General features: G+C 44.2%; 1 protein-coding gene across 3 annotated transcripts; it reads right to left on the bottom strand.

The window, feature by feature from the left end:
• Nucleotides 1-575: 575 nt before the first annotated feature.
• Nucleotides 576-22,041, bottom strand: LOC105462534. 3 transcript variants are annotated; one of them, XM_011709188.1, is made up of 17 exons: nucleotides 21,866-22,041; nucleotides 18,907-19,094; nucleotides 10,005-10,218; nucleotides 9,055-9,359; nucleotides 8,541-8,612; nucleotides 7,524-7,747; nucleotides 7,274-7,371; nucleotides 6,868-7,179; nucleotides 6,255-6,641; nucleotides 5,938-6,176; nucleotides 5,552-5,832; nucleotides 5,272-5,428; nucleotides 4,983-5,185; nucleotides 4,750-4,898; nucleotides 4,354-4,665; nucleotides 3,305-3,714; nucleotides 576-3,205 (listed from the first exon to the last, which is right to left on the bottom strand). In XM_011709188.1, the coding sequence occupies exons 3-17, from the start codon at nucleotides 10,113-10,115 to the stop codon at nucleotides 2,629-2,631; spliced, it is 3,837 nt and encodes a 1,278-aa protein (XP_011707490.1). In that variant the 5' UTR covers nucleotides 10,116-10,218; nucleotides 18,907-19,094; nucleotides 21,866-22,041; the 3' UTR covers nucleotides 576-2,628. The 3 variants fall into 3 exon arrangements, with proteins under 3 accessions (XP_011707490.1, XP_011707492.1, XP_011707491.1); XM_011709190.1 differs by lacking the exon at nucleotides 8,541-8,612; XM_011709189.1 differs by lacking the exon at nucleotides 18,907-19,094.
• Between the last annotated feature and the right edge of the window lie 307 nt (nucleotides 22,042-22,348).

The following is a 22,348-nucleotide window of genomic DNA, read 5'->3' as shown; positions in this document are numbered from 1 at the left end:
ATGGCAATCAGCTGGAGTTTGCTCCGGTTTTGAAAAAAGGAATATCTGGCAATAGGCTTAATGATCTCTTTTTTTTTTTCATTTTCGCCTGACTTCAGGCGACGATACGTCGCGACAAGAAACGAAAGAAAATTGGAATATTATTTGAAATATTTGAGCCTCGCGCGAATCGATCGAATGTTGGTTTCGAACGAAAGATTGATTTTCCAGTCATTACTGCGCATTAGAAATTTCATCCTCGCTCTCGCAAAATTTTCAATTTTTCAAACATATTTATTCTACTTAAATTTAAATACAAAAAAAAGTATACTGGGGCTGCGTTCGAGAAGCGCGCTATCAGCGCTATCGCATCATTTTTTCTCCAATTAACGATAAGGATAAAAAAGCGTGCCGATGGCGCGCTTTCCGCAGCCTAGTATAGCTAAAAAAAAAAGACCTGTAATACGAATCATTCGAAGGCTCAAACAATTCGATCCGCGCGATTCGAGTCGGTATTACAATTTCGCAGCTAACTTTCTGACGACGGGGAGGAGGACGAGGGCGGAGGGGCGAAATCGAGGGCCGGGGAAACGCACTTCGTATTACAGTAAATTTTATTGAGTCTGAATAGCGTTGGTGTTAGTTGCGTCGCGTCGCCGTGTCCCCGCTATCTCGCACCTTGGCATCTACACAGTGTCTCGGAATAATACATTCGATTGCGATTGTTATTTTTCTCCCCCGTCCCGTCACCGCGCGGCACGCGCCGTCGCGGAGCCGATCTCCGATTCCGCGCTAAAACATCTGTCGCGATCTCATTTTAGTAAAATAAAATGCGTGACACTGAGACAGAGGAACGCTGGAAGGACGTCGAAGTATCTGCCCGGATGTTCGGGGGCGCGTTCGTCAAATAGATTACACGGGGCGTTACGTGTTCGATTTACGCTGCGTTACGCTACATCGTCGAACTTAACACTTCGCCAACCGCGCGCGTTACGCCTTGACTATACGCTGAGCACCGGGTTACAATTTTTTTTTTGCAACCCGTATCGCCCTTGAAAATTTTCTTTCTCTTATCATTTCTTCTTCAAACTAATTAACACTAGAAGTATCAACGTTTCTAACTAGAAGGATCAAGCGAATAAATTACTACGAAAATAAAGAGAGTGATGAAAAATTAAATATTTCATCAAAATATAATTGTTACATGATCAAAAAATTCCAGACTATCCTATCATTTACGCCAGAAATATGACAATAAGACCTATTCAAGGCGGATGCCTAATAATATTTTTGCGTGAAAATATATTAATTTTTCAGCTCTTCGAGTTCATGTAGACTATATTAAATTTTAACGTTATATATTATATTATATTTCTTATTAAAAACATAACATTAATTTTTAAAACGAGCAATGATTGCTTGGTACTTTTAGTGTTAAAAATCATAGAATGGCGTGGTGTAAAACAGATGGATTCAACAAAGCGTACTACGACTCTAAATATACAACATCGAAATCCAAGATAAGAAATCCAAGATAAGAAGAAAAAGGACAGATCTACTCATTTCGTCGTTTAGTGATCGTGAAACTAGTAGATCCATTCAAACGGTCGGCAAAGTGTTAACGTAACCGATAACGCTCGGCGACGGTAATTTTACGATTTTCCACGATCGACTCGGGGATGACATTGCCGGCAAGCGCACGCTTATAACAGCTGTGTATACGTTATGTTAAATGTTAAACGATTGAACAATCGTAAGCATATATCCTCTTTGTCACGGCCTGTCGCCGCTTCGTCGTGAATAACGGAGAGCGTGTTATCCGGAGTATTACATTAACAAGTTTATTTTTATACAATTAGCTATCTATATACAGTATATCAATATGAATGTCGCATTTTTCTTTAACGTAATATTAAAGAGAGAAACCTCGTCTAATCTTGCCTGCTGCGCTAAAATCTGGAATATCCTGTTTTTTCTCTCTTTCTATATATATGTATATATATATAATTCTTTCTTATAATACTTTTAAAAATCGCGACCTCGTAATAACGAAATCTCGAGAAGCTTGCATTGATTGCGCAATATTTCTCGTTAAACCGGTATTCGCGTTCGATAATCGAAGCTTCATGCACGAGCTTCGGTATCGAAGGGATAACTTCGGCGAGTGATATCTCTGTCCTAATGGATCTTCAGATAAAATTTGAATACAATAGATTTGCGCGACTAAATTTCAATATAAATGTAATTGTAATTCATTGGGAACTCTATTCGATTACACGTATTTTTATACGGCAACTGAATCCGTAAATACTGCTCCTCCTCTCTCGAAGGTGTCTACGAAGTCCTTCAAATTTATACTTTTGATTAGGATCGTGAGTATACAGTATCGGCGAACGCGTTTAATCTGCATACTCGATCTCGATCCGCGTTACTTCTAGCTGAGAGCGGATAATGCGAATATTTAATATTGCATCGCGTGATCTCGGAGATGGCAGAGGCTGTTCTCTAAGATCCGGTTCGTTAAAAGGTCGCGGAGCTTTTTTTCTCCCCCCCCCCATTTTCTTTTTTTTCTTTTAACGTCATCTGTAAACGAAAGACGGCCATTTTATTTTCGGCGCCATCCGGTTTTAACGGCGGATTTAATTTTTTTTAAACGGTTGTTCCGTACGTGCTGAACATCACTCTGGTAGTATCTGTGTCGAGGGTGACGTCCTCCGGGGACGCTAGGTCGACCTTAATGGATCCGGAATTGTTCCGCCTACGCGTCATGCCACCGCCCCAATTCGACAGGGTCCAGTGGTAGGTCTCGCCCTCCCTCTCGGTGTTCGCCGCCGCGGCGGTCTCCTGCGTCGTCTCGTTCTCCTTATCCAGGCCGGTGTCGATCGAGACCGACGACTGCGACGCGACCGAGTCGAAGCTCGAGTCGCCGCCGCCGCCTCTGTACCGGCTCACGTACTCGATCGCCATCTCGCCCGGCGACTCCTCGATGGCGCGCAGGATGTTCTGGCACAGCTCCGAGTCGAGCGGTATCGGGTCCTCCGAGTCGCGATTGTGTATGGTCACCGCTATGTGAGCCGGATGCGGAATCGGCAGAGGGATCACCAGTTTCTCCGCGCTGTACGGATGAATCTGCCGTTTCCACGGCTGCCACCGTCCCTCCGAGTTGCTATCGCTCGTCGTCGCGCGCCGCCGGATTTTCGTCGACGTCAACAGGCCGCTGGTGTCGCTGTGGAGAGAGCCACACGTTTTACGTATTTTCTTTCCTCCTCCCCCCCCCCCCACCCCCCCGGAAAATTGTTGATAAAAATATGACGCAATTAATTACCATCGCTTGTCGGACTTCCTGCTGTTGCTGGCTTGCTTAGCCTTCGGATTAAAGGCGGACACCTCGAGATACGGACTGTGCACTTGGATGTTCCCGCGCGGTGCGTAAACGGCGCCGAGTAAATCGGGCCCGTTAATGCCACCGAGCTCGGTACTGTGCACCATGTCCGTGTACCGTGACAGATCGACACCGGGATGCGGCTCCAATCGGAATTTCGTATCGGAGTCGTCGAGCGGTTGTAGGAAATCCAGGCTGAAGATGTCGGCGTACATGAGACCCGCCAGGCCCGCCCAGTCGCACACCCCTAAACCCTTGTTCTCCCAGAAGTCCTCCTCGTTTCCGGGCAATCTCGCGAAAACGTGAGTGGGATAGAGACGTTCCAGCATCAGCGCGCCTTGCTGTATGACTACCTGCAATGCCATTTTAATTCTATCGTAACCGGACTGCGTGCGAATTTATCGAGTATTAATCCTTATACATGACAATTTTTTAAATCTTTTAGACTAAACTAGAATGAATTCGTGTCTGGATTAATTTTCATCATTTGTATAAAGTATGCAAAAATTATTAAGTGATTCTTACATATATTTTAATATTTTTAGAAAGTACTTGTAAAGTTGTGTATTTATGTTTAAAAAAGTCATTTGTGTAAAGCATGCAAAAATTATTAAGTGATTCTTACTTATATTTTAACATCTTTAGAAAGTATTTGTAAAGTTGTGTATTTATGTTTACAAAAGTTATTTGTGTAAAGCATGCAAAAATTATTAAATGATTCTTACATATATTTTAACATCTTTAGAAAGTATTTGTAAAGTTGTGTATTTATGTTTAAAAAAATCATTTGTGTAAAGCATACAAAAATTATTAAGTCATTCTTATATATACTTTAACATCTTTAGACAATATTTGTAAAGTCGTGTATTTATGTTTAAAAAAAAATTGTATGTAAATGTTATAATTAATTACAGCCGACGATAAATGCCGATTCAATCGTGTGTAGTAAGAGTTAATATTAATGCACGTGGAATTTTATGGAAAATAATTACCTTTAAGTCGAAAGTGGTTAATTTTATCTTACTCCTCACCGCGACGCCGAGACCCGTCTGCAAATTCTTTCTTCGTCGATCCAGCTTCTCGTGCAGCACGGCGATTAGATCTTTGGCTTCTTTCTCGAGCGATTTGTACGGGTCCTTCGTCTTGGCGAGGCTAGCGGCGAACGGGCCGAAACAGGCTTCGACAAACTGTGTAAAATCTCTCTGCGGCTGAGTGATTAATCTCTCGATCTCTTGCTGGAAAGCCAGCAGCTCGTCCAGCTCCAATTTCGCTTCGAACGCGGCCAATGCTTGCTCCGCTCGTATCTGACAAAGATATAACCAGTTTCTTAGATTTTATTCCTTCAATCTATTATGATGTTCATCCGCGATAAAAATCTAACTTCTCACTTGATAATAATAATCCGAAGCTAATCCCGGCCCAGCTATTCTTTTCACGACGAAGCTGTCGCTCGCTGGTATCCGACCTCTATTTTTGATCACTAGGTGGAACATAACCGTATCCCAGAACACTCTGACCCAGTAACGTATCACAGCAACTGCGAAAGAAATATATAATTATTTCAAATGTACTTTCTCGTGAGCGCCATTCGTCTGTCGATAAAACTCAACATTTTATTTACTTGTAAGTATCACGAATGAGATGATCGGGCATATGACAAAGGCTACGAATATCGCCGCTATCGGTTGCAGGCAGCCTTGAATACCGATGTTCCAGGCCAGCGCTTCCATCACCACGAAGTATCGATTGCGGCTCGGCTCGGGACTGTCCAGATCCATCACGAGCGCCATGAACGCGTGCAGCGTCATCGTGACCAGAGGCATCCTGAAACGGCCGATGAGTTAAAAGAGTTCAATTCACACTCTACTTAAGGACAAACAAATGAGGAATCCGTCGCACGAGAAACTAACCACAAGATCGCAGTGAGAGCGATAATCAGCGAGCTGACGCTCGCCAGAACGCACACCACGGGAAACACGAACAGAATGATGAGCGTGCCTAGTAGACCCTTCGCACCGTAGTTCCATAGCCTATTTAGATGCCTCGTCATACCTTTGCCGATGAATCCTAAAGAGAATTGTTAGCGTGTTAATATTTTATTCTAATATGTATATTAATTAGAGAATCTAATACTATATTTTTATTATTATTATTATTAAAGCACGAGTATGATAAAGAGAGATTTTTTACCTGTGTCTGGTTCAGTTTCGAAGTGTGTCCGACTTTTACTGATGTGCCTCCAGAGTGCTATCAATCGGGAACAGAGAGTAGGCATTTGCGATGACTTTCTCGGGAACAACGTTCCATTCAGTTGACTCAGTTCCAGGTCGGGGGTGAACGGTTGCACCAGCAGTAAAGCGCGGAAAGACACCGGGCTGCACCACGGTACGGCTACGCCCAGCAGGAACATCGCATTCCAAGTCCAACACCACGTCCTGGCGATATAATTTATCCAGCGCCACATCGGCCATCTATTGTAGATCGCGAAATCGTTAGAATTTAGATAGAAATAGAATTAAACACACGATAACCTCAATAATAATAATAATAAGTTAGCTCGATTGAGAAGTATGTACCTTGTCGTAGTCGTGTGTACGATCTCTCTTTCGACCAGAAAGACGGGCTGACTGGGATCGGCGCGGGGCGTCGTGATGGAAGTCGGGGTGTTGCTAAGCACGGTCGGAATGATTTCGGACTGGCCCTGAAAATTGCGTCTTATTATCCAGTTCTTCGGCAGCCAGATTTGCGTCGGCCATTGGAAAGTCCTCGTCGGGGTTTTCACCTTCCGCAGCTCTTTCAGGAGAACTGGCTCTCTCTGAAGCAGACAAATCAGCGGTTTCCAACAAGCTCCAAGACCGACAGAATTTCAAGATCAAGGGCTTATATTAGATACCTCTTTCATGAAGGTTAAGTCGCGATTGAGGAAGTACACGGTCTGGGTGAGATTCTGATGGCTGCAGAGCGCGAGAGACTCCTCGTGCGCGCTCCATTCGCACTCCTCGATAAAATTCTCCTCGGCCTCGCGCATGCGATCGCGCATCCACGGCTGTATCCGCGACAGGATCGGATGCTCGCTCTCGATACGCTGTCGCAGAGATTCTTTGGTTTGCGATAGCTTCCGCTGCACGTTCTCCACCGCTCGGTGCATCAGCACAACCGATTGCGCCTGTTGAACCAGCAGCTGAGCGATGCCCTCGCCTAGCGCGAGTATGTCGGGATGCGACAGGATATTCGAGTACACTCTCTGCAAGTACTCGCGCATCACCGCTTCGTTAACTTCCTAAAAATGTCGATTAACAATATTTAATTTATTTATTTAAGTAAACGTCTCTTAATTTATTCTACAGTTATTAATTGATTTTTAAATATTTGATTTATTTAAGTAAATACGAACATCTCTCTTAATTTATTCTACATTTATTAATTTATCTCTTTTATGAAAGTATATTAAATACAACTTCAAGAGTGTAGCTGTCAGTTTTTAAATTAAAAATGTGTTTCCTTACTCGTTCTATCTCGTCGTCCGGCTTCTTTTGTGCTCTCAATTCGGATATCAGTCTTTCTCTAAAGTGAAGGAACCAGCCTCTTGTCTCTCTCTCCAGAATCGCGACGAGCGTCGGTAGAGCCTTCCTGATTATGTCCCTGCTGAACAGCCTGAGATCAACCGCGGCCCCGCCAGGCGTCCCAAATACGAAGGGAACTGACACGGGCAACAGCTGGGACGATTCTCGCTCGACCTCGAACTTCTCCGTGGTCGCTCGACGCAGTTGCTTCCGTATGAATCCGCAGAGGAGCTCCAGGGAATCCTCGTATTCCGGCTACACGGCGTCGTGGGAGCGAAAACGATCGCTTAAGGTTTACGCAATCGGGAATCGTATCTCGCGGAATTATTAGCGAAAGTAACGGTCTTACCCTGCAGACCAATTCGGCCACCAGATATCGGCAGCGCTCCTCCCTAATTTTAGCATCTAGATTGTGTGCCTGGAGCGACGGTACGCCGATTATAATGTCTGCAATGACGCATACATGTAAATGTAATACGCAACGCGTGCGTGTATTAACGGCGTTATATATAGATATAATTGCGGTGTCGTATAATGTGCGGATGTGCGGCTTAAGACGTCACATACAAGCGCGCGCGCGGAGGGCGCAAACTGCTCACCGAGAAGTCGCAGCAGCCCCGTTAACAAGGCTTTAAGGGATTGCGAGACACTGAAGCAATGGGAAACTAATCTAGCCTTTGCCGTTACAACGAGAAACCTAGTCGCCAGGGCGAGGTCTGTGAGCAACGCGTCCCGCCGTCTGTCCCGGCCGCGCTGCAGGAGGCCGCTCAGTCGCCATCGGTGCGTCTGCCCGGCGAAGTTGATCGAGTCCACTTCGAACTCTCTGCAAGAAGGAAATCGGTCGATATCAGTCGCGCGGTAGAATTCTCTCTCGCGCGCGCGTGCGATTTTGCGACGGCCAAAATTATACAAAGCGCCGTGTGTGTCCTACAGAAAAAAAGAAACACAGTTCGGGATGGTAAGAAATAATAAGGATTTCCCTCTCCGGTGTAAAACAATTTACAACGTAAAACGTCTACTTTTATTCTAATTTCACCAGGAATATATACTTATTTCGAGATAGCGTTGCTAATCCGTGCTGAATTACGCTCGCCCAACCACAGTCCTATATGTATAGTGACTCGCTAACACCCGTGGATTTTTCCTTTACATTACAGCATTTTATGTACAAGCCAAACTTAAAAAAAATAAAAAATAAAAAAACTAAAGATAAACAGCAGCTGCGGTTTGTACAAAAATCGAGTGCCATGCGACAACGAATACACACACGTTATACAAAAGGATGTTACACCAATCTCCAATTCCAGTGGCGCAAAAGAGTTACACGGGGTATAATATGCGTTTATCTCATCAACGCTCCGCAAATGATTCATCGGGCGTTTAAGATAAGCTAATGGCGGTGCGAATGGAAAAGATCATGCTTGGTAAACGCGACACCGTTCTCGCGCGAGAGGGGAAGTTAAGCCCCTGCGAGAGAGAGAGTTAGTCAAGTCCCCTCCGAGGTCGCTTTGTACAAGTTTACCTATCGGCCTATTTGCACAAACGTTTAACACATTGTCTTTACACATTTTTTTTTTTTTTTTTAAGCGCTTGTCGCTTAAGTGTGTCACACGTACCCGCATCTTCGAATGCTCTCCAACTGAGTGGCATTCAGCTTCTTCGGCTTTCCATATTTATCCTTGTGTAAGCTTTACAGAAATCGTTAGAGCATATCAGACAGGCATACAGACACACGCATCACGTGAAGCGTGGGGATCGCTTTATTTATTCTGCGTAGAGAGAGGACCCCGCGCACGCGGCTCTAATGCGTCTCGAAAAAACGTGAGCTACATAGACATCGATACGTCCCGCTTCAAGACTCGCGTCTCCTCGTCGCGCGGCATCGTCGCGGACCATTTCCGGATTTTGACAGACCCGACGCGGATATATAAATACTCATCCATTACGGCTACGTTGCATTACTCTCTTCCTCTCTATCCTTTTTTTTCTCTTTCTTTCTTTCTACTGCCTAACTACTGTCGCTACGTATAATTAATAAAATGACTAGCTATATCACGATCGTCAAACGAGTAAAGAGAAAACCGTTGATATACCACTACATTGTACTGCGTCCGCGTAAGGGACACCTACCCCCGCTCCCTGATGCTCTCCAGTTGTTTGTTGGTCAGTCTTCTCGGCTCGCCCTTACTGTCCACGGCGACGGCGTCCAGCTCGTCGAAGCTGGGCGCCACGAAGAGATCCCTCAGGTGGTACTTCTTTCGCGCCAACGTGTCCTCGCCCTCCGTGCACGAGGACAACGACGGGGGCAGGACGATGGGGAACGTACACCAGTGGTAGAGGAACTGCTGGGCGACCTCCTTGATATTGTGTACCAACGCCTCGACCTCCGCTGGAGCACCTCGCAGATGCGACGTGTCGAATTCCACCGGCTCTTTCTGAAGAACGATTTTCATAAGTTCAGAATTTTCATTTTAGATTTTATCTCATATTTTAACTTCCACTTTTTATTCGAATCTTAGTCATATTTCAATTTTATAAACGATGACAATTTTTTTTACATGATTTTCCCGAACTTTTATTTAAGTTTCAAAATTTTTCAAACTTTCTGTTTTAAATTTTTACAAGTAGAAAGAGAAAGTTCTTTTAGGAAGTTTATATCTTTTCTAGAATTCCTTGTATATATAAATTCTAAGATTTCTAATAAAATTATATTTTATTCTATAATTTTCTAAAGAAAATTTACAAAATTTGAAAGGTTTGAAATATTTTTAAAACATTTTTTAAAAATTTAAAATGTCAAATTCTTGAAAACATAAAACATTACGAGAATTTTTACCAGGGGATAAAATTAAGGATACTCTTTTTTTTATTGGCCTAAATCGCTCTCCAAGGCGATCAACGATCAACGTATAAAATATTTCTCCAAAGTAAACGATAAAAGAGCTACAATTCGATAAAACAGACTCATAAAACGCTTCGGAAGCTCCGTTATGCTATATCCATTACAAGTTCAATATATCCAAGATGTTTATTGACGTAGGGCAAACATATAGGGTACGATCGATCGATTTTGCGTGTACCTCAGGCTGGAGTCCATCTGCATTCTGGTTATACGTCTGCTGGGGATAGGCTTGATGATTCGGTCCCGTGTTGGCGGAGTTGGCGGAAGCTGAGTTTAGATTGTGGGGCATCTCGCGCGTGAAAAGCGTGCGCGGTGGCTGGGGTCAGCTGCCCCGTACACCGACTATCTCCTCATACACCATACTGCTGGTGGCCACCATTTATCATCCCACGCTGCAAATCAAACACGAGAGATCGCTCGAGTATAGATCATTCCTCTTAAGTATACGCGGAATGATTACGCGTCGATATTTCAGCGGCCGCGCGGAGGAAAACGTTTTGATTACATCAGCGAGAGACGTATATGGTAGTATGCATTTTAATTGGTGAGATCAAACAGATCTATACTTATTATATCATGATTCGATTCGATATTATTTTATAGTTAGAACGTTTGCTAGATTTAATTATAAGGATTTGGTTAGTATTTCATGTTGGATCTATATAAAACTTTTAATTATATTCATTAAACATATTTTACATTAAAAAAGTTATGTTGTCTTAAATTTAGTATCGTTATCAAGAAATTTTCTGGTACATTTAACAGAAATAAGAAATTAATTACGCTCATCTGGTAGTTTCTAAAAAAAACTTTGATTCATTTATTTTCTAACTGACATATTGGTTAAATCTGCTAGATTTCATATAGATTTTTTTCCAGTGAGCTCGCTTTTTAAACGAGAAAAATACAGCTTTGGCCATAAAGCGCCTCCACAAATTGACGTAAAACGTTTTATATCTAACAAAGAAAAAAAACCAGTTTTATTAAAAAATAATATTTACTTTTATAACAATTTTAATATTTTACTAATTTTCCTTTGGCTTTCATAATATATAGTATTACCGTTTTTTCAAAGAAAAAAATATAATAAACAAAAAATTGAGGGTGCTTTGTACTTATATAGCCAAGACTGTAATTTTACACAAATGTTTTCTTTTTCTTCCTACCGAGTTGAAAGTACGAGAACGATGTGAAAAATTAGAGAGTATAATATACACGTTCGCATAAGTACAAGTGTACGGAATACCCGCGTGATTCTCTCCATGCAACATGCTGCAATGAGAAAGGAACAGAGAAAGAGAGAGACGGAAGGTGTTCGAAAGAAAAATAGAATTTTATAGGGACGATAAAACCCGGAGAGAGACGCGACGCGCGTTGTCATTCGTCGCGCGAGACGGTGGTGACCCGGCTTTGGCTGAATGCGCGAGACCTATTAACCGATTATGTCCCATTAAACGTTTAAGATTCTGAACATTCCAGCTCTTCTTGTACCGCCGCGCCACCGCATATGCTTCGAATTACGCCTCCGCTCTCCTTTTTTCTCTTTCTCTCTCTCTCTCTCTCCCTCACGCCGCCGGTTTACGTCGCCGCGTCATGTTTTTCCTCCCTCCCCGTCTTTTATGTGGACCACGATATTGCAACTCCCGCGTGTGAATCGTTCGCGGGACGAAAGCTGCATCGAGCCGAGTATCTCGGCCGAGGGCGGATCTAAAATTTTGCAAAGTTTTCACATGAAACTGACCTTTTTTTGTGTTCACATTTATAGCAAATATTTTTTTTACTTATATACGTACATTCACGAATGCATATTTTTCACTTCCTTAATTCGACTATTAATTGGATTATTACTGGCTAAATCGAATCCGCATTGAGGATTGAGAGCTATTAATGTCCATTTCTATCACTGCAGAGATTAACTTTAATCTCGGTTTAGCTTGCTCTTTATCTTTTTCAAATAAAAAAAAAATAGATCAAGAGTAAGTTAAACCGAGATTAAAGTTAATCTACAGTGGTAGAACAAAAAGTAAAAATAGGATAAAGTTTGCGAAAATTCTTTCGCAGAAACATTTCCCGAGGCGCGATATAGAGATGTACCGGCAAAAATACGAGCAAACGAATGAAAAATTTCGCGGCTGTCCCGAACTGACGAACGATCCGCCGAAATGTCACGAGCACAATTTATTTTTGTGCGATACACTTACGGGGAGGGCACTTCGATCGAAATTATTTTCAACCGCGTTTGACCCGGCACACGCTTTTTCAGCCACGGCCGTCACACAGATCACACAAAACGAACGTTTTTGTAAGGAAAGATAAAAACAGGCCGCGCCGCGCCGCGCCGCGCGGCTCGCGTGACAAAAGTGAAAACTCTGATAGACGCATAGGTAGAACTATCGGTTCGCCTCGTTCCGGTTCGAAGGAAATTACGTCGCGATGGGTATACCAGCTTATACCAGCCCGGGACTTCGCGGAGAATAATCACGCACTTTCGCGTTTCGCGACCGTTCTCCTTTCCTTTCCCCTCGACAACCGGGGCGAACCCCGATTTCGTTTCTTTTTACCTCCGACGATAACAATTACTTATGTCAAACTCAAGGGAGTATCACTTAATGGGATAACATTATCTCGAAATTGAAACAACGAATAGAAAGAAAAGATTACATTAATGAGAGTCAAGACGTGCGAAATTCTGTGCGCAATATAAATTAAAAACCATCGTTATTATTATATAATTAGTTATTTCGTCGCGAATAAGTGAAAAGATAAACCTTGTATTTGCTAATTTTCCAACCTTAAATAAATGTAAATCTTGTAAAATCTTCGATCAGGCTGTATGTAAATACAGATGAGAGTCAGGACGTGTGGAATTCTGTGCGCAATATAAATTAAAAACCATCGTTTATTATATTAGTTATTTCGTCGCGAATAAGTGAAAAGATAAGCTCTGCATTTGCTGATTCTTCAGTCGTAAATAAATTTAAATCTTGCAAAATCATCGATCAGGCAGTATGTAAATACAGCCATCAAGTATATGATCCTATTTAAAAACGTTAACATTAATTCGTAGATTTGATGCAAATTAATATTTCCATCTAGAAAATTAATTAATTTAAGAATTTAATTATCTTAATTTAATGCTTTGTTAAAGCGGATTATAAAATTGGGTCGATTCATGCGTCATTTTAGAATTAATATAATTTAAATGTTACCTCCATTAATTTAATTTAAAATATTTTTTTAAATGAATAAAATTTGCTTTCACATTCAGCAGTGTATAATTGGAATAATTTCATAATGCACATAATTCCACTCATTCAAACGTGTTACTTTTCTACAGAACGGAGAACGGATCGGAGAACGTTGGTGAACGATCGCGATGGATAAGACTAGTCGTCGGCAAATAGAACAGTAATTTCGCTATAACTTCAAACAATCATCAGGTTGTGAAAAAACTCTTTATACCGCACTTATTATATACGTAACGAAAATATCTAGATTTACAGTTCAGCAGATTTCGTAGGCAGATAACGTTCTGACATTCTTACAAATGCGCTATATTGGAGCGCGTGCAACAATATAAAATATAATGTTTCACGCAAGAATAAAAACAGCCCCGCCGAACGCAGATCGATGTTTAACCCCCCTCCCCTTGCCCCTTGGTCTCGAAGAGCAGCGCGACGCGCGAAAGAATATTCGCGATTCCGTTCGGGTGTGTTCCAAGTAGGTTGGCACGGGCACACTCGCAAGCTCTGCATTTTGACCCAGTTCGCAGGCAGCTCTCGCAACCTTAAAACGAAACTGCCATGAGATCGCCAGAGTCGGTCCGCGATCGTCCTGATGCAGCGCGCGCGCGTCACGCGTGATTGCGTGCAATTTCGATGTCGCACGCACGATTTCCGGTCCCATTCGCGTTCTTTTCACGCTAAAAGCGGTCAACCGTGTACTGCGTAGTAACGATATCCGCACGAAATGACCCGAAAAAAATATAAAAAAACCGCGCCAAGCACACGCGCCCCTCGTTGAACCTAATTATTTTCTATGCAAAAAGTTCGTTATATGAAAGTTGGCCAAAAGTATTAGGCGCTTTATTAATCATTTTTTAATTTTTTTTTAACGTTTTAACGACACTGATGCGGTAAAGCGATTAATTCTATCCTATTTCTATCCAAACACCCGAGTAATACAATACAGTATAGTCGTTCGAGAGAGACACGTAAAAGGATTTCCTGATGGGAGAGAGACGGGAGAGAGGACAAATTTTCGGAAGCCGCGGTAGCGGCGAACCTGGAAGCACGCCTGCTATTGCAATCGCCTGTTATCGAATGATAAGAACGTAAATAGGAATGAATGGCTTCCATTCATAGATCGAGAGACGAATAGCGGCGTGGATATTATATGTCACCCGGAGAAATGTCGCGCGTGATTGCCGCGCGACGATTCCGATTCGTACACACACACACAGAGCTGTATTTATTCGCCACCCGAGACAATTGCCGTCTTAATGACGCTGTAACGAATAAGCTATTTTACACGCTATTCGCCTACGTCATCCTATAGTCTATATCCGATTAGTCTTTTCTTTTTCCTCTTCATTTTCACTGAGAAGACCGCCGCGTGCTGTATCTTCCTCCCCGTCTCCTCCCCTTCCCGTCTCTCTCGAGTAGAAGAACGTGTTCGAGCGTGGGCGTCTAACATGAAGTAGCCATTGAAACAGAGCTTACAGTTGTTGGCTCGCGACGGGCAGACGATATCGTGCCAACGGGCTCTCCTCAGTGAGCCCGCGTGACAACCACCATTCAGCTTGTGTCCGCGTGTATAAAAGTCCACGGTAAATCAAAACTCCGGTTGCGGTGAATCGCAAAAGGAGAAGAAGCGCAGCGTTTCTATGCGCTTCGGAGCGAATCGCTGGCCGGAATAATCAGGTTCTCCGCGAGGAGGCAGGATGCGGAGGAACAAAGAGGACGAAGTCCGAGAATCTTATCCGTATAGCATAGAAATCCAAAGCCTCATCGTCCCGCCACAGAGGCGCCGACACGCGAAAGATCTTTATATACCGGAAAATATATGCACACTCTCAAAAACATGGGTGCGAATTTACCTAATTTAATTTAATTTTATTATATTTTATTGCGACAGGACGGTTATGTGACGGTTACACACACGAGAATGGAGGTAAAAAAATGGAAATGAAAATAGGCAAATATAATGAGGCGTCAACATGATTATATACAGCTGTTAATTGTATGCCACCGGATAGTTTACATGAACACGTAAAATCAGAAAGAAGAAGAAGTAATTGCATTGCACACGTAATGTGATTCTCACACGTTGGTGCAGAGAATTGTAAAAATATTAATGCTGTTAAATTCATACCATTGGTGGTGTTCAAAAATTCTATATTTTTAGAATGTACTTATATACAATTACATTGCCTCGCACCTCGCGCGAACGAATGAATAGCGTGAGATAAATGCGATATACAATGTGATTCATCGCACGGCTGATTGGGGTGATTCACGAAGTTCTCGATCCCTCAGGTCGAGCTGCGAATAAATAGGTTCGCGAGCGAGATTGCGTCCGACTGGAGCGACCGGAGAGTCGTCGGGGTTGCATAATGTACGGATTCTCAGAAACATAGGGCTGTGGAATCTCGAATCGATGTATCAGCCTGTGTTCGCCTGATTTACTGATCCGATTATCGTTCGCGATCGCGCGCTACAAAGTGCAATACGTATTGCACAATACACATTACGATTATCACGCGCTCTTAAACGGGGGGGGGGAAGGGGGGGAAGAAAAAGAAATAAATACAGTCGCAGACGATAAGAGTGAGACGCGATCGATAATGCGGAATTTAAAGAATAAACAGAGAAACGCAATCCGAGAGATAAAGGAAGAAGTAGAGCTTCACGCGATCGTATCTTTCATGTGTGTACTTCTTGTTTTTTTCTCTCTTTCTCTCCACGAAAGAAAGTCCGGGAGCTCGGCGCTTATGCTCCGGTCCACGGTCTAACGAATGAGATCCGGCAACGCTAGAGAGATAGCGACACTCGAATCCAGAGCCAGTCTGCCCTTTCAATGTGCATCACACACGGCCGCATCGTCCTCCCCACCGCCTTCGCGTTCGCGCCCTTCGTGGTGCCGTCCGCAACGCGATATACATATATATATATGTATACGTACATACATGCACCTGCAGTAGCACCCTATCTATCTCCCTCTCGCATCTCCTAGTGTGGTACTACAATTTTCAGAACGTAATTTCGCCGCGTGAAGTAACAATGGAGCAATCAGAGGTCGCCAATTAACCGCAGTTATAATGTGCCACCATATCAGTCGGCAACTTTGCTCTAAACGCTTTTAATCGCCGCTCAATTGGCTACTTTTATATCTTTTAGAAACTGCAACTTTGAACGCGATCTATACTTAATGCTCTCACTTAATGCTCTCATGAAAAGAACGATTTTGCTGAAAGATCCTGAAATTTAGCTACACGGAAAGAACAATTTTACTAAATCCAGATCTGAAAATATAATTTTTGTTCAAAATAATTTTGTGCGAAAGTCAAAATAATTGATAGAATATCAAAACATTTCATAGCAATGCTCTTATCAGTTTTAACATTCCAACAAATTATTTTGATGATTCAACAAAAAATTATTTACAGATCTAAATTCAAAATTTTTAGACCTTTCAACAAAATCGTATAAATCTGAAAATAATTTTGTTGAAGCATTAAAATAATTATGTTGAAAATTCAAATTGGCTGCTAGAATATCAAAATTTTTTACTGCATTACTCATCAATATTGAATTTCCAACATAATTATTTCGATACAGTCCGACAAAATTATTTTCAAATCTGTATCCAGCAAAATCGTTCTTTCCATGTTCAAAGCATTTGATTGATCAATCAGAAAACAAAATTTGTACTAATTGTACAAAGAACGTTTCAGAATATTGAAATAAAAAAATGGATAAATGGACGTATAGCCTTTATCGACACTTTTAATCCCAATTAATGTTGATGATATATTTTAATTTTCATTATCTTTTAATCATCGTGTTATTTCAGCGAAATTACACGGAAGGAGAGAGGAGATAAGCTCAGCGGCTCTCCGACGCTCGAAATAATCCGTTCGTAAAGCTATTCCTCGCAGCCTGCGTTACCGTTCGAAGTGCTGGGATACGCCCGTTCGCAATAAAACAGTTTCGAGTACGCCCAGGCAAATGATCCTTTCGCTTCGTCAAGCGCGAGTCCGCGTGCAACGACTCCCCGGGGAACGTCGAACCTCGATCTTCTTTTAATCGTCGAAAGCCAGGCGGCCCGCTGCAGTGCGATCGCGTCCGGTGAGCGTCTCGATACACCTATCGCACACGTCGTAGAAAGCGTTTCACGTGTCACGAGGCCGCGAAGCGACTCGAAGTCGCTGTCTCGTCTCGATTCGAAAATCTTACGAGCCCCTGCCTACACGGAAAGAACGATTTTGTTGAAAGGTCTTAAAATTTTGCTGAATGCAGATCTGAAAATAAATATTGTTGGACCATAAAAAAGAAATATGTTACAATATCAAAAAATTTTGATACTCTAGCAATACCATTTTGCGTTTCCGACATAATTTTTTCGACGATCCAACAAAATTTATTTTCAGATATATGTATCCGGTATTAAAATTTATTTATATATTTATTAAAAATTTTAGATCTTTCAGCAAAAGATCTAGGAGAACGGTCGTTAATCCGCGCGAGCATGATCCCGAGTTATTAACGCGGAAAAAGATCTAACGTACGCACGTCGGATCTTTCTCTCTCTCCGGGAGAGAGAGAGAGATCCGACGAAATGACGTACGTACACGTGTCGCGCTCCTATCGGAGCACACGTGGCGTGCATCGCCTCGCCGCGGAGAACGCGAGAGGCGGACGAAAAAAAAAAGAAAAGAATATAGAATGGCACGGGGAAAAGTGCAGCAACGCGGGAGAAGGATGCGAAACGAGATACATATTATACTTGGCCATGTCAGACGCTTGGCCTTCCTCGCTGGCGCCCGGTCGCGGGGAGAGACTTTATTTCCAAACCAAACACTCTCGCGAGTTTGTATTTCTTTCCTTATAAATGGAAATTTAATACGCAACTACAGAAGGTTTCGTGCTGAACTCTGTGACGCATGGAGTTTGTTACTTGTATAGCGTGTCATGAAGGAGGCCTATACAATTTGCGCCTCTTACGTCTATTTCTATCGATACAGATCAATTTAATCTCGGTTTAACTTACTTTTTCTAGTGTCTATTTCTACCAACGTAGATTAACTTTAATCCAGGTTTAACTTACTTTGTATCCTTTTCTAGTTTTAAGAATTTGAAAAAGATAAAAAGTAAATAAAACCATGATTAAAGTTAATCGACATTGGTAGAAATGGACATAGTTCTGAGAATTAGAAAGGGATAAAGAGAGATAAGTTAAACCGAGATTAAAGTTAATCTGCAATGTGTACGGTGGAAACGAGCATTATATTTCTATCAATATAGATCAACTTTAATCTTGATTTAACTTACACTTTATTTTTTGTTGATCCTATAACTAGAAAAAGATAAAATGTAAGTTGTGAACCGAGATTAAAGTTAATCCACATTGATGGAAACGAGTATTACATCTATCTCTACCAATACAGATTAACTTAAATCTCGGTTTAGTTTACTCTTTATTTTTTTCTTTAATAATCCTTAGAACGCTGGCGAATGATGAAAAGTAAGCTGAACCGAGATTGAAGTTAATCCACATTGGCGGAAAATGGAAATGGATATTAAAAGCGCCGGGCCGGGCGGTTTGGGAATAAGCTCTTCGATTTGAGGCCGGCTCCGGGCGTCGCCGTGACTGCTTGCCAAACATCCCGCGAATGCGAGTATATTGTTACATATATACATATACCGTCGCGAATTCCGTCGCGTCATCGTACACACAACTGGAGAACGGAGTCGAGGACGGGCGAAGCTTTACCGCGCCGCTTCGTCGCAGGCACGAACGGCGATAAATAAGAAGAGAATATATGTACAGGTATATGTATTATTCGGATGCTCTCTCACGTGTGCGGCAGTGACGACGGCGGCGTCGGGTTTCCTCCAGCGACGGATTCCCATCGGTTTCTCTCCGCTACGCGCGCGCGTTCGTTACCACGCGGCGGCATGCATATGCGTCGTGTGCGACGCTCCGATTCCCGTGTGACAGACAGACCGATATCACGTGTGCGTGACGGCCGTTGATTATTAATTATCTGAAATTAATTTTCGGTACACAGTTATAGAAACTTGTGGCAAATCGTGAGCGCGCGCGTCTAATAATAATAAAAACTGCCGAATGCTGCACGTTCACTCGTTCGTCCGCGAGCTCGCTGCCAGAACGATCGCGGACGAAGATCGCCTGAGATTTTAACGTTAGACGCCGCGCGCGGCGTCTAGCGTCTCTTAATAGCCTCCCACAACTCCGCACCGCTACGATGAACTACTTCTGGCTATACGATAATTTCCCGAGATGTAACGGCGACTCTCGAAACCCCGGCCGAGAGGCGCGCGGATCCGTCCGTTTTTCTTCTCACGCGCGAAGGGGGATCTTCTGTACGCGGAAATTATGATTTTACTGAAGTGTCTAGAAGTATTTAGCGCAAGCTACAGATTTGAAAATAATTTTTAATAAATTATCAAAATATTAATAATTATTAATGAGTATAATTAATGAAAATTTTGGCATTCCTGCTGCTTTTGCATTACTCGAAATTTGTTTAATCTTAATGAATTATTAATGAAAATTTTGACATTCCAACAGCCAGCTTGATCTGCACACAATTATTTTGATGCGGCCCGACAAAATTATTTCGGACCTCGCTAAATTTTTTTCAACACTTCAGGCAAAACCGTTCTTTCCGCAGCACGCACCGCCGTTGTTTTCATGCGTGGGTGAATGAGAGAGAGAGAGAGAAGAGAAAGATCGATCAGCCTCTAGCCGTCGATGACCGCAAACGCACGCGTTCGCATCCCCGAGTCCGATATTTTTCCGTTCCTCCTCTTTCCTTTCCCGTTCTCGTTCCTCGTCCCCCCCCTTTCCGAGGACGGACGAGGTGAAGGACGACCGCGCAACTGGGATGCAACGACGAGGGAGAGAGAAAGAGAGAAGGACAACGCCCTAGCATGCACACCGCGGACTGGACTTCTCTCTATCGACGATCAACTCGGGGCGAAGGACTGGGGAGGCTGATGACGATTCGCGCGCGCTGACATTCTCGCTCCCCGTCTCTCGTCGCTCGCCGGGGATCGCGCTGTAAATGAGATAATCGAGAATAAGTTCTGCGATCGTTCCGCCAGGCGGAAATCAATTCCGGAGCACCCCCTCCCCCCCGCGGCGCACGGGAACAGGGGGAGGGGGAAGGAAGAGGCGCGCGGAGGGCTCCCTGGGACCCCAGGCGAGTCACGCGCACACACGCGCATATATACCACGCTTAAATAAATTACATATTTTACCAAGTGGAATAGGCTCTCCCGACCGACGTCGCTGGAGACGGAGGGAAAACACCTCTCGACTCGGGCTTGTCCAACACGAGGTGGAGAGAGAGAGAGGGGGAGAGAAAGAGAGAGAGAAGGGAAAACGCGTGAAAATGTGATTCAGCGCACATGTACGCGCTCAAATTAAATACATTACGTTCTCCGGACGGAAAAAAAAACCACCTCCCGCCCCTCGGACTTGCTTTTCCAACGGGAGTTGAATGGAAAATGCAATTTACGCGCGACAATCTTGTAATTTAGTCGTCGCACAGTACGCAATACAGAAAAAGGCCGTAATCGTTTGGCCGCGCGAGCAGATCGATCAGTCGCAATCAAAATTGCGACCTCGCATTTAACGTGATTCGACCGTGATTGAGCGATATGTTTACCGCCTTGTGGTTGATGATTGAAATTTTTTTTCACGTTGGTGATTCGGCCCTTAGCGGTGCCGAACCGAACCCAGGCGAAAAGGAGTAAAATAAATTCTTATTCGCGGTGCAGGGGAAGGGAGAGAGTTTCGCTCGGTCCTCGAAAGGGCATCGCGAGATTACGCGCGCCCCGCCGCGAATTCGTGTCAATTAAGAGACCGCGTTCCCGGGGGGAGGGAGGGAGAAACGCGGAATAGGCGCATCCTGGAACCTCCTGCCCGACGACGCTGCTCCGACTTGTGGCCCGCGCGCGCGAATCATCCACTCGAGGTCACTTCGTTGCGTTTACAGTTTTTAAAGGGAGGGCAGCCCTCTCCTCCTCCACTCTCTCGTCGCTTTTTATCGTCCGCCCTTGAACAAGGACGGGACGTGTTAAAGGGAAACAATAATTGCGCCGTGGTAAAAAAAAAAAAAAAGACGAAAAAACCGAAGCACCGGGCGGAAGAGCAGTCACCGATTGTACGTGACGTCGCGTGCGATAAAATCCAGGGTCCTTCCGCCCTAATGTTCCGCTCCCGTTCGCCGCCACGAGAAGGGACAAAACACGCGGACAGACGCTGGGGAAAGGGGGAGGGGGGTGTATTCTTGAATCTATATCGCGTATATGAAAATCCATAATACATACGTAATGTATACTTGTTGTATTTAACCCTCGTACGAAACTCCCGCGAGTAGCGTTTCGCTTCTCGGGCCGCGATTTGTTGCAACCGCGGCCACCCCAGATCGAGGGGGCTCGATTCACCGCGAAGGAGAGGGGAAGAGGGGAACGACGCGACGCGACTCGATGCGACGCGAATAAGCGTCGAATCCGCGGTCTAACCTTGGCTCGACCGGTCTCTCGGCTCGGCTGACTCCTCCGGATCCCGCGGCAGGTGGGACCTGGTGGGACCGCCTCGCGCGCGCGAGGTGCGAGGAATCGCGCGCCGAATCGCTATATGCCGCTCCGGCGCGGGCGGCGACGACGGGACCAGCTGATTCCGCGGGCGCCTCTCCCCGCGCGCGGGGAGGGTGAGACTCCGCCGGGAAGCCGCCTCGGGGAGAACGCCGCCGAGTTACTACTACACTTTCGGGCCGCTACTCACCGTCACACTCCGGACTCCGCGCGGGGTGCCGCGACGCGCCGCGCTCGGGGAATCGCGGACTCGCAGGCGGGTGACTCGTGACGACGACGCAAGGGATGCCGCTTGCCGTATCGTGATGGAGAAGAAAATAAAAAGGAGACGCACGGCCGCGCGAGACGGGCCTCCCGAATCTCGAACGACGCCAACTTGGCCGACCAGCCACCGAGCGTCCCGAGCGACGACTGATTTTTATCGAACCGCTCCGCGGGCGAAATGCGGCTCGCGCGCGCCGCGCCATCCCGCGGCGGCGCGGCGTGACACGCGACGCGACCACGGCGTGCAGCGGTAATGAAGATGGGCGAGCTCAGTTTCTGTTCTAAATAAAAATCTCTACATCTCGACCGAGAAAATTAAAATTGAAATCAAATAAATAAAACGGAATGGAAAATGCTGGACGAGATTCGGTGAAACAAACGTCTAAAGACTCATTGAATCTATAATTTT

The sequence above is a fragment of the Wasmannia auropunctata genome, unplaced genomic scaffold (assembly GCF_000956235.1).
Source record: "Wasmannia auropunctata unplaced genomic scaffold, wasmannia.A_1.0 LD336097.1, whole genome shotgun sequence".
Taxonomy (NCBI): domain Eukaryota; kingdom Metazoa; phylum Arthropoda; class Insecta; order Hymenoptera; family Formicidae; genus Wasmannia; species Wasmannia auropunctata.
This window is presented reverse-complemented; position numbering and strand designations above follow the sequence as displayed.

Excerpts from the sequence above, each read along its gene's own strand:
- LOC105462534 (XM_011709188.1), bottom strand. The coding sequence starts at position 10,115 with ATGCCCCACAATCTAAACTCAGCTTCCGCCAACTCCGCCAACACGGGA. Across the intron at positions 8,613-9,054 it reads GAGAGCATCAGGGAGCGGGG|CTTACACAAGGATAAATATG; the intron begins GTAGGTGTCCCT and ends ATTTCTGTAAAG. Across the intron at positions 5,833-5,937 it reads GTACACACGACTACGACAAG|ATGGCCGATGTGGCGCTGGA; the intron begins GTACATACTTCT and ends GATCTACAATAG.